Below are 12,448 nucleotides of genomic sequence, written 5' to 3'. Positions count from 1 at the left end.
TACAGGACAACCCGCCCGCCCCCGCCCTGACGAACCGCAGCTCCGTATGTCCCTCTGTGCCTCCCGTACTTGCCGCGCCTCCGATTGGTCGAGAGCACCCGCGGGTGGGGAACACCGGTACCTCCCGCGCCGCTGATTGGCTGGAAGCGGCCGGGGGACGGGACCGAGCAGTCGCTTCCGCCCGGGCCGTAGGGCCGCTCGGTATCGGCGGGCGCAGAGCGGGGCCATGGCCGAGGCCGTGCGGGGCCCTCGCAAGGCCCGGGCCAAGAGCAGACCCAAGGTAGGGGCGCCGCGCTGGGGGCTGGGGCGGTAGCGGGAAGCGCCTCACGCTGCCGGTACGCCGTGTCGCGGCTGTGGCGGCTTGGGCGGCGCTGGCAGCAGGGAAGTGAGCTCGGCTCGGCTCGGCGGGGAGGGAGCAGCTCATCACCGAGTGCCCTGGTGCCCTGGTCAGGGCCTTTGGCTCCTCTTGGGCGCTGCTTTTTCGGTGTCAGTGTTTGGCAGGGACTGGGGCGGGCAGTGTTCTGCCTGGGCTTGTCCGGCCTCCTCTGCCAGCTGCGGTGACGACGGGCTGCGGCGGCGCCGCGGGGGAGGTGTTTTCGTGGGAAGGCCGCTGAAGAAGCTTGAGGCAGTGTAAGAGGAGGTAAAGCAGCGGGCAGCCGGATGAACGGAGTGATAGTCCCCGCGCTATAAAAGGGTGTAAACAAGTTTTGTTTTCCTATAGCGTATGTTGTTCTCAAATAGCTGTGCGCAGGGAGGCAGCTGGGGTAGCGTTTGAGGTAGCGCTTACTGGTATTTGGCCGTGTTTTGGCACGGTGTGGAATGTCGTATTACATCTCATACGTGTGGTTTTGGTTTTGAAATGGTTCAGATAGGAAACCATGGATAGTCTCCCTTCCTGGAGGTTTCCAACCCCCCCGGATATGTTCCTTTGTGACCTGATGGAGGGGAGCCTGCTTTAGCAGGAGGTTGGTTGAGCTGTATGCTCTAGAGGTCCCTTCCACCTTCTTGCATCCGGGGATTGTATGATTTTGTAGCAGACAACTATTTCTTCTTCATTAGTCCGTGCTCCATTTGTTAAGTATCGCTCTCCTGGGTGTTAATCCTGGTGTATGTTCCTTGTTCGTGACATTTGTGCTAACAGCTTTCTGAAGGCTTTGCTTTCCTTGTGGCTATGCTATGCAGAATTTGAGTTGTCTGTGGAGAGGATCTGAGTAGAAAACATATTGCCTCAGAATTGAGTCAAAATAGGAATGTTTCATTTATCTCCTTAACCTCTTTCATGTTGTAAACTACACCATGTAGAGCAAAGATGTTGAGGCTGTAGCTCCATAAATAAATTAGTGAATTATTTGATAGCTACTGTATAAAACAAGGGTTAGATCTAAGTGTCACTTACAGCTGTGATTCCTGAACTGAACAAAAGCAAAGACTGGAGAGAGGAGCAGTCTCAGGAGAGCCAGTGTGTCATTGTTTCTGTTTTGATTCAGCCTCAGAGTGGGCACAAGGCTGTGGAAGAGAATTGGTTGCCTGGAGGGGAGAGCAGTGAGTCAGATGACGCTGTAGCTCATTATGAACATGTGATGCTGTCTTTGGCTGTTGCTTCCAGGTGTAACTCACTGTGAAACAATTGACTGGTGATCTCATGTGCATGAATGCAGAATCCTGCAGCGTTACACGTGACTCGTTCCTGATATTTGTGTTGCTATTACTACATTCATCTCTGTTAACAGACTGAGGTGTTTGAGGATATAGTTTGGGGTCACATCACATTGAGGATTTTGCCATTCCTATGCCTCAGAAGCAGCTACAGTCCTTTGAAAAGCTGAAATTTTTGTGAGCTAGGAGAAAGGCTAACTCAGCTGTGGAACTGCCAAGCAGTGGAGTGGAGCCCAGAGCCTTCTGAAAAGAGTAGGCCTGAAGTTAAGCTTGTCCAGTAACATCAGACTGATTCAAAGCACAGTGAGGTGGCAAAACAAATGGTGAAACTGGAGCTTCACCTGGAGCTGGTGAAGATGAAGCTGTGTGCACCTCAGTGTGCAGCACTCTGTTATGGCAGAGATATTTGTTGAAAAGAGTTCTTAGAGCTGGAACTTCTTGTGTTCCAGCTTCATCCCATCACCCCTTGTCCTGTTGCTAGCTACTGTAGAAAAAAGGGATGTGCCAACCTCCTGACACTCACCCTTTAGATATTTATAAATGTTAGTAAGATCTCCCCTCAATCTCCTCTTCTCCAGACTACACAGCCCCAGACAACATCATATAGCATGTAACTGCCATGTATAGTTTGGTACACAGTTCTTGGTATAGAGTAGCTAAAGTCACATCCCAAAATGTACGTCAAGTTACAAATGCATAGATTTGAGGGATCGTGAAGTGGTACTTTTAAGTCATCCATTAACAGACTATTACAAGGGGTTCTTAAACATACAAAACCCTTCCTGATGTTTTCTAGAACAGTCCTTGGGTCAGTATCAGAGCATATTTCAAAAAGACAAACATTTTGCTCAGTGTCTAAATGAATGTCTTGGACTCTCAAAGTATTACATTCACATATATATCCTTGTGTTCCCTTTGTGGTACAACCATCAACATCAATAGTTTGCCATACATGGGTGTATCTGTTTTTATAAGCCCATTCCTGGTGCTCTGATGGGTATAATACCACATCATCTTTTAGAATTCCTAAAGCCCCAATAGGATAAATGGTACAGACTGTTACGTCGCCCCTACTTAATACGAAAGCAACGATTTGATTTGTATCCTGGTTATATTTAAAATTGGCAAGGTGCCACCATGATTCGAATTTTATTTCAAACTAGTGGCATGATCCCAGATGACTTGCCTAAGCTCTATGGGTAAGAGACCTTTTTCTCCTCCTCAAATTATTGTATTGTATTGAATTTAAATGACAACCCTGTTTCCCCTTGGGCCCAGAGGCCATTTACTTCGGTTTGACCAAAGTAAAATTGTGCCAGCAGTCCATTTCTTCTTTAATACATTTTTTTTTTGTTTTTTCTCAGTTTCTATTTCAATTACAGAGATTTAATTTACCTGCTGGTGAGTAGTTCCATTGGTACACTGCAGCCCCACTTTCATCTCTTGTCCCACCTTCCCTAGCAGCCACTGCAGTCTGTATGTGTTGTTACAATGCCATTTGTGCTCTAAATATGTTTCTGACCCATGCATAACCACTGTTAACAAATTCAAGCTTGTGTTGGATTTCAGGCCTGTACTTTAAGAATATTTCATGTGTGCTCGAGACCAAGGCCAGTCGATCCCAGTCCTCCAGGTCCAAGAACCTGGTATCAATAAAATGATTGACAGCATCCATAATTCCATTTTATCGCTTCTGTAGTTTCAACTTTAAAGGCCCTTGAAGTTCAGAAGTCCACTGTCCTTTTTCGCTTGGGAGTAATGAATACAGGCAGGTCCCTCCCTTTAGAGGTCAGGGTCTTGTTGTTTTGATTATTTTATTTGTTAATGAAACATCCTGTTGTGTGATATGTATAGCTTTTAATGTAGAAATATTGTAGCATTGTTCAAGATCTGATCAAGAACAGAGTGTTCAAATAACTAAAGAATGAAGGTTGGTTTGGTACCTTTTGTTTTACCTTTTATTATGAAGATTAATGTGTTAAGAGGAGTTTTTGGAATTACAGTGTTGACAAAAATACTGGTTTTGGTGATGATGGGATTTGAGAGGCAAGGTTGGAGAGATTCACTTGGTAGTGACACTGTTTGTGGTTTTTTTTTTCCCCCTAGGAAAAGAAAAAGAAAAGCAGTGAAGAGTCTCAGACGCAAGAGTCTGATGATGTCTTCCTTCCTCCTGTGGCAGAAGTGTCTTCTCGAGCCAGTAAAGTGGAACAGCCTGGGGAGTTTACAGAAATTCGTCTCTGTGATGAAGTAGAGAGTGGAAAATCCAGAAATGACGTGTGTGACGTCACCCAGAGTAACTTATCTTCAGCAAATGAAGGGTCTTCAATGGTGACCCTAGAACCTCGTACAGATGTGGAAGAGTTCAAAGGCAGTCCTTCCCATGAGGAATGTGGGGGGAATGTTGAGGAGAGTGGAAAAAGCAGATTGGACAAACCTCTCAGCCCTGTGGAGGGTGTTCCTAGTGGATCGGGAAACTGTGATGTATTGGGCAGTACCAGTGCTGCTGGGTCTCGGGCAGCAGTAGCCTTTGTACAGGACAGAGGAACTGAGACTGCACAAGATGTTAAAAATCCTCTTGCCCGTTCTTCAGAGAAGCTTCCTCTTGGTATCTCACAAGCCTCCACAAAGTCCAAAACACGCATTCAGCGATTGGGATTGAAACCAGTTTATCCAGACCTGTCGACTGAATTGTCCTGGGAGAGACCAACCATAATGGCAGTTAAACCAATGCTGCACAACGAAAGGCTGTATCCAGAGCTCCCAACTGAACCAGAACTGGTGCCATTTACCAGAGAACAGCTGAAAATTTTTGAGCCCTGTTCATGGCTGGAGAATGTTGGCTCTTATGCAGAGGACTTTGAAAGTGTTGCTCATCAGGACAGGCATGAGTTTTATGAACTGCTGCTGAACTACATGCGCTGCAGGAGACAGCTGTTGCTGGCTGAGGCAGAGCTGCAGGCTATGATGACAGACTGCCAAAACGTTAAGGGGAGATTATGGACTTTTAAAGAAGAACAGAAAACTGTGCAGGTGCTGTTGCTGGAGCTGCTTTCCAACCCAAACTATTTGGATGTGATTCCAGACGTTTATTTTGATTGCTGTCAAGCTTATTGCACTAAAGCTGATTTGGTTTAAAAGGGAGGATTGCCTTTGCTTTCTATCTCTTTGCTGACCCCCAGTACTTCAGAGTATCATCCTGTTGAGATTTTAGACAGTTTGATTTTCAAACTCTGACAAGTGTAAGGTAGTGGGGTGTCTGGTGATCTCTTTGGGAGTCACTTGTGTCTGTAGTCAGTCTGAATGAGACTGTGTAGACCTGGTGCTACCTGTAGTGTTGGGTGAAGGTTGTGCTGCAGTATTCCAGGGTGATACATTGTGGAGGAGGACTTCAGAATTACTTTAGTGGTGATGTGCTATCTGGCCTACTGCCAGTAGTGACGCTTTTCATTACTGTCATTCCTGACTGTCCTGCTGTCAGGGGAGCCAGCTGCAAGAGGAGCTTGAGTCATGCTCACGAGTGACAGAGGGCGTGTGGGCCACTTTCAGTAACCATTGCTCCATAACTGTAGCTGTGGTTTTTATCTACTTCCGTTGTGGTACACTGTAGTGTTTCTGTTTGCAAACCAGAGGGGTCTGGGGAGCTCTTTGGGACACCTGTCTAAAAATTTTTCCTCCGGATTTGTTCTGTGTAACTTGTTTATGGACCTGGATGTTGCAATGGGTGTGAATGAATTATTCTGGTGCCCTGATGCTGTTAATAGCATTCAGCAGGTCATGAAAATTATCCAAGGATGCTGAGTACCTATGAATGCATTGGCTTTTACTGTTGTTTCTGTGAGCGCATTGCCTCTCTCGTGTAGTTCCTAACTACAGACAGTGAGAGACTTCCACTGAAGAGCTCTGAGTCTTTTCCTTTTCATTGAGGAATAACACTGAACCTCACTGGACTCTCAGTTTTGCCTTGATTGCGTTATACACTGAAAGCAATTTCAGCTTCTCTCTTACTTTCTCACTGGGCATCATACAGTTGGTAAGCTTGGTGCTTGCCTTATTCCATCCCAATTAACTGATTGTTTATTATGTTTTCAGACTAATTGTTGTCTTTATACCAGTTTAAAATTCTTACTCTACTAACTTAGGGGAAACAAGGATACTTTCAGGTTAAGCTTCAAAGTACTGGCTTGGAAACATGTTTCCTGGTTGCATGAAAGAGTAACAGGAACCTCATGTGTTGTGACTTTCTTTTGCTGAAGAGTTAGAGACGGGACAGAGGAAGACTGGCCTCAGCTTTTAATTCCTATTTGGGTAAAGCTTAGAATACTGTTGATTTCTGATTTTTTTTTTTTTTAAATGAGCAATGAACAGTTGCTATAAATTTTCAGTTCTGGGAGCTTAGAAAAGTATTTATCTTGTTTTAGTACATATTTTTTAGCTTTAAAATATTCATGGAAATCTGTAAACTGAGAAGCAGGTGTGCTCACTGAGAGTGGAGAGACCTGGTTTTGTTCATATCTGTCAGTGATACAGACAAGTTGCTTCATGTCTACTTATATAAAATAATTGCCTTCTTTTCAGGGTGTCTGTGCAGATCAGTGCAAAGTGACAGGTCACCATCGCTACCAGACAGTGGAACTGAATGGAAGTGTGCTGGGAGAACTGAAAAAGCTTTTTGAAGCCAAAGCAGAGCACGTGCATCAGACACTAGCGCTGCACTCCTACACTTCAGTGTTGTCTCGGTTGCAAGTGGAGTCCTATGTCTACAGGCTGCTCAGCAGCTCATCCCTGCTGAGATCAGTGGCTCTTCAGCAGCAAGAACAAGGTGTGTTGTGGATCTGGACCCCTCCCCATGCTGTTTAGAATGATTAGAACCTTTTTCACCTGCAGTTTTGGAGTCTTGTGGTGAATTTGTCTACTGGAGTGTTTCTCCTCTGGTACTAAAACCTACTGATTTTCCCTAGGGACTGGGGAGAATTTTCTCACAGGAAAAACTAAAGTTGTCTTAACGTACCTGGAGAGTGGAAGCTGAATGCAGGAGTGTGTCTGAACTGCATACTGCCAGAGATTGCTGTAGAGAAACAGTGGGTCGGATGTGACACCCAGACTCCAATCTTTTGTTGTCAAAGGCAATGTAGAATACAAGTCCTTTACCAATTTTGCTATGCAGAATTCTAAGATCTGCTGAATGTTTTTCCTGCTTTACTTCCTCTTGGAAGGCCATTTAAAGTCTTGCAGCTCTAATACTTAGAAATATTTCTGGTTTTCATTCTAGATGTATGAATTATTTGTTTTTTCTCAATATAGTCTTTTAGCTAAAGTATTCCTCCTCCTTCCACCCCAGATTTATCCTTCCTAGTCCTCCTCCTTTTGCTCCCCACCTCCCAGGTAGTTGATATGCATAGTGGTGGTTCCTACAAAGTTTATGTTGGCAAAAGGCCTTTTATGAGAGTAACTGTAGTACATTTCTTTGTGTAATTAGTGTCCAGTGCTTAACTGTGTAAATAGAGTGCTTTGAGTTTTCTTGTCTGTCAGATTTAACAAGCAGCTGTGTTGAAATATCTTGGTATCTACAGACACCAAGAGCAAGTTTTCAATATAGCCCCAAACCCACTACATATGTTACTGCTCTGAGAGTCATCAAAGCTCCTTAATTCTTTTTAATTCACAGTTTCAAAGCAGTCAGAAAATCTTTCTTCAGACTTGGGCCACTTGAAGGAATGTATCAGTGTCCTCTTCAGTTTCACTCGCAGAATTATCGAAGATCCTCAGTTTCAGAGTGACCTTCTGATGTGGCTGCAGAGACTGGTGAGGGAGTGAGCATGGATATGGCTGTTCCAACACATGGGCTGAATTTGGGAGTCATTACATTTTCTCTCTGTCTCACATGTGATGGATTTTTGGGGGGATTTGTTCTACTTGAGGAATGGAATCTGTGAGTGAATCTTTGGAATGAATTTTCTTGTCTGATGAAGTCAGTGGGGGTCAGCAGCATGAATGAGGACTGACACCTTTAGTTACGTTGAAATGAAAACTATTCAGTCTTGTTATTTTTGAGAAAATTCCATTTTTGGTGACTTCCAAATAAATTTGGGTTTAATGCAACTGTAAAGTAGTTAAATTTTCTACACCAAAGAAAATGGTTAGTGGCTCATAAGCCAGGCAGGCACACTTTTAAGTATTGTTGTCCTGTAACGTGCTCTGAAAATTGAGGTTTGTTAGAAAGCATGGGAAGAGAAAGGTAAAAACAGTATTGTTCTAGCTGGCAAGACTTCAAAGGAGAGAGCCTTGAAATCATTTATCAGATTCCAATCTGCCTCCCCTTAGGTGTCTGTATTGCAGAGAATTGGCTGTCCAGGTGACCATCTCTTCCTCTTCAACCACATCCTTCGGTGTCCAGCTGGGATCAGTGAGTGGGCTTGTCCATTCATTCAGGTGTGAATGTTTATTTCTTTGCTGCCAAGAAGTTGGAGTGAGAGTTGAGTGGGTAGGAGAGGAGAGTGCCTTGGGTCTGATCAATCCCTCATGACTGACACTGTTTCCAGGTGTGTGGGATGGTAACAGTGAGGAGTTGGTTGGGGGATGTATTTACCCATATTAGTCCAGCTGTGAGCAGATTAAGAAGGAAACACACTTCTCATTCTTTAAACAGACTTGTGAAAGGACATCAGGGACTTGTGGCATGCCTTAGAAGGCATTGTGCTGCAGCAGGTTAGGGGAGTGCTTGCTGAGAAATGGAAACAGCATCTAGACTTGGAGCAGCAAGGGTATATGGGACACGTGGGACTAGAGGCAAGTCTGTTCATGTGTCAGGGATGAGAAATAACAGATTTTTATATTGTTCTTGTTGAAATGGAACAAATTTTCCTGGGAAGTTGATTAGTTTAGGTAATTTCAAGAAGAAGGGAGAGAGTTCACTTTATATAGACCAGAAGGAGTGCAGATACACAAAGGCACCAGGCCATCCTTGCAAAGAGCTTTTTTTGCTCCTCCAGGAGGGGAAAATGTTGGAAATCTGTCCATAGAAAAAAGATTGCAATTATGTTAACCGGGAAGGGCAAGCAATGACGTAAAAGGGGAGAACAGAATCAAAGAATCACTTGGATTGGAAAAGATCCTTAAAGCGAGTCCAACCATTAACCTGATATGATAGAACCATAACTTCCTCTGTGCTCAACATACCACTTCCTCCTGGTGCACAGAAGTACTTGTGAAACAAAGAGGGAAATTGTATTTTTGTGGAGCTTTTGATATGTGGGATTTCTTTTTTCCTCCTTTAATTTCTATAAGTACTTTTTCTGGGTAACTCACATACTCACAAAGTATTGCTGTCTCTCATGGATACTTTTTAGTCTGAACTGTGGAATGATTCTGAAAATGTGAAACTCAGAATTGCAATTTCTCTGACAAAACTAATTTGCCCTTTGTTTTACTTAAGTTTACTTAGATTTTTCCATTTCATTTCAGATCAAAGTCTTGGATAACCCATCAGGTGTCTTTCATTTCATGCAGTCTCTTGCCTTGCTTATGTCTCCTGTCAAGTAAGTATGAATATGATCTTATGCATATGTTCTGGTTATTTAAGAGTAGAAAACATGATACATGATCTGTTCAGAAAACTCTGAAAGTTCATCGCAAGCGAAGTCATACAAGCAATTAGTAAGTGATTCTCAGTTTAATTCAAACTCTTTTTACTCATTCATCTTCAAGTACAGCCTTGGCAGCCTTTCATGGGATGATACCTCTTGCTTTCAGTGTCAAATAACTTGTGAAGACTGACATGCCTGCATGTTTTGTTGCTGTGGCTTCTGAAATAAGAGTTCTTGACTTGTACAGTAGCCTGTTCATTATATTGTCTCTGCAACAGAGGCCCTTGAGTAGAGTAAAAGGTTTGTCAAGTGGTGTTTATGCTTGTTGGGCTTCTTAATTTGTTTTTCTTTTTTTTAGTCTAGAAGGAATACATGGTACTTGGAGAAGCTGGTTAATGAAATCAGTCATTAATGAAAGCTGTTACGTGCTTCAGATAAAATGTGTAACTTGCTTCTCCCACTGCTTAAATTTTGGTGTCCAAGAATCAAACTGCTGCTACTTACGATTGTCATTGGTGGACCAGATGATCTTTTGAGGTCCCTTTCAACCCTTAACATTCTGTGGTTATGATTTTGATAGCCTGAATTAAATGGGAGCCCTTTTTATTAGAGACTGTTATTTTAAAGGGTTTTGTTTTCACATTTCCTCTCCAGAGCTGCCTTGGTAAACAAGTGTATCCTGAGGGCACTCGTATTGCCTGTGTGTTTTGATGGTTGTCTTGAAAGAAGCATAACTTTAGGTGTCTGCAGTGATGCTCTCAGCTGTTGGTACAAGAATGCAGGGCCTCCACAGTGGCTGTACTTACTGGTAAAAGAGCTGAGACTTCTCTGTAACAGCTGTTGCATGTAGGGAGTGAGTTTGAAATTTGAATTTGGTTTCTGAAAAAAAAAAAAAGAAATTTGTAATTATATATAATTGCAAATAATTTTGTTTATAGTCATAAATAATAAAATATAATAATACAGTATTGTATTATCAGAATGGGAGTTCCAAGGACATCAGGAGGGTGATATTTTACCAAAGTTTTATTGTGCAGAGTTGTGCCACGCTTCAAGTCAGAAGGAAGTTGGACATTGCAATTTTTTTTTTTATATAACCTTTCTGCATGTTTGTTTAGTATATCTGAACAATTAAGGAAGTGTATGGTATAGTCTGAGAACTAGTATTCTGGACTTACAGTGGTCGAATACATAGAATTCTCTTGATTTGAAGCAACTCTTTCCTGAAAGGTCTTTGGTTGTGATTTCTCAAAGTACATAATACCAGTCTTACTAATAATTCCGTGATGCCTAGCTAGTACAGCTGTGGAAGTTGGATAGTGGAGCTGGCCTGCACTCATTATGTTTGTTGTCATCTCACCAGGTGGTAGCCTTAAATGGTTGTTGTAGACTACCTCTTCTGAAACGTGATAGCCTTCGTTTGATTTATTTCTTTAAAGAATTTTTCTTGCACATGGACAAGGATAGTATTTCTTGAATATTTAAATGTGCTTGTGAAATAGGGCTGATAGGTGTTTACTGTGTTGAAAATATTGCTTGGAAGATCATTTACTGCGTACAGCAAATTGACGTGAGCCTTGGAGGATGTGAGCTTGTCAGTGATCATGTAATTGTTGAGGTTGAAAAGGCTCTTAAGACCATCAAGTCCAAACATTTCCCCAGCACTGCCATGGCCACCACTAACCCATGTACCTCAGCCCCACAGCTACGTGGCTTTGGGATCCCTCTAGGGATGGGGACTCCACTACTGCCCTGGGCAGTCAGGGACAGGGATGGACAATCCTTTTGGAGAAGAAATTGTTCCCCATCTCCAATTTAAACCTCCCCTGAGGAAACTTGAGGCTGTTTCCCCTTGTCCTGCCTCTTGTAGCTTGGGAGGAGAGACCAAATTCTACCAGTCCTGGCCACAGCCTTCTGTCAGGGAGTTGCCAAGAGAGACAAAGTCTCCCCTCAGCCTCCTCCAGGCTGAACACCCTCATTCCCTCAGGGGCTCCCCATCACATTTGTGCCTCAGCCCCTTCCCCAGTTCCGCTGCTCATCTCTGGCCACGCTGCAGCCCCTCAGTGTCCCTCTGCCAGTGAGTGAGGGGCCCAACACTGAACACAGCCCTTGAGCTGCAGCCTCACCAGGGCTCAGCACAGGGGGACAATCACTGTCCTAGGCCTGCTGCCCACACTGGAGCTGATCCAAGCTAGGACCCCCTTGGCCTTCTTGCCCACCTGGGCACACTGCTATCGACCAACACTCCCATGTCATTTTCTGCCAGGGAACTTTCTGACATACATGTTAACTTCTTGTTCTTGTACCTAGTTTCTTGGTATCGTATACTTAATTCTGAATACTAATTTTCTGATTTTTTGTAAACTTTTTTTCACTTTAAATCAGAAATCGGGTGGACTTCATGTGCCATATGAAACCAAGTGAAAGGAAAAGTTCCTCATCAGGGAAAGAATCTGGAAACTGGACCCTGGTAGATGAAGGGGGAGAAGAGGTACAGGGTTTTTTTGTTTTTTTTTTTTACTTTATCCTTCTGCTCAAGTTTTTATATTGGTTTTGGTGAAGTGGAGGAAGAAAAGACAATTTGTTGTTTAAAAAGCAACATTTGGAAATTAGGTCTCTTTTACCCCCCATTTAGCTCTGTGTTACTACTTTAGATAGTGGAGCTTCCAGTAATGGGTGTTAGCAGAATTTAAACATAGAAGCTATTGCAGGCAAAAGGGTCATGGGAGTAGAGTTATGTTTGAATACGTGCTTCTCTTCAGAAGCTGGTTTGGACTGGCATTACCTTTAGTTCTGTTTCCTAGCTGATGAGAGCTTTTATATAGAAACACACACAGAAGAGGAGTTTAGGAGCTTGTGTGTATGTGGGAAAGAGGATTTATTTGTTTTCCTCTTATAGGCAAACTGTAACTAGTACAACAGTGAATCCCTTTCACCATGCATTTTGTTGTAAAGCAATCGTATTTGTATTTCAGGATGAGGATCCTGAAACAAGCTGGGTTCTGCTTCTGGAAGATGACTTGATTGCCTTGTTGTCCCAGTTTCCATTTCATGAACTCTTTCAGCATTTCCTTGGATTTAAGTCTGGAGGTAAATCGGATGCTAAGAAGTTATTTTTTGTTTTGCTTGTTGGCTAAAGCTCCAAGAGTGCTACTGCATTATGAGAGTCTCTGAAATACTGTGCAACAGCTCATAGACTAAATAGATGA

At 43.3% G+C, this 12,448-nt stretch overlaps 1 protein-coding gene across 5 annotated transcripts in view; it reads left to right on the top strand.

Moving 5' to 3' along the window:
* Positions 1-186: 186 nt before the first annotated feature.
* EPG5 (ectopic P-granules 5 autophagy tethering factor) overlaps positions 187-12,448 on the top strand; it is a 57,907-nt gene continuing 45,645 nt past the window's right edge. For all 5 annotated transcript variants that reach the window (XM_062018374.1, XM_062018373.1, XM_062018372.1 and 2 more), the window contains exons 1-8: positions 187-280; positions 3,763-4,686; positions 6,232-6,475; positions 7,322-7,458; positions 7,978-8,085; positions 9,118-9,191; positions 11,625-11,730; positions 12,215-12,329. In XM_062018374.1, coding sequence (XP_061874358.1) covers positions 227-280; positions 3,763-4,686; positions 6,232-6,475; positions 7,322-7,458; positions 7,978-8,085; positions 9,118-9,191; positions 11,625-11,730; positions 12,215-12,329 — 1,762 coding nt within the window. In that variant the 5' untranslated portion in view covers positions 187-226. The remainder of the gene's footprint in view (positions 281-3,762; positions 4,687-6,231; positions 6,476-7,321; positions 7,459-7,977; positions 8,086-9,117; positions 9,192-11,624; positions 11,731-12,214; positions 12,330-12,448) is intronic.

This window comes from Colius striatus, chromosome Z (assembly GCF_028858725.1).
Source record: "Colius striatus isolate bColStr4 chromosome Z, bColStr4.1.hap1, whole genome shotgun sequence".
Classification (NCBI taxonomy): Eukaryota; Metazoa; Chordata; class Aves; order Coliiformes; family Coliidae; genus Colius; species Colius striatus.
This window is presented reverse-complemented; position numbering and strand designations above follow the sequence as displayed.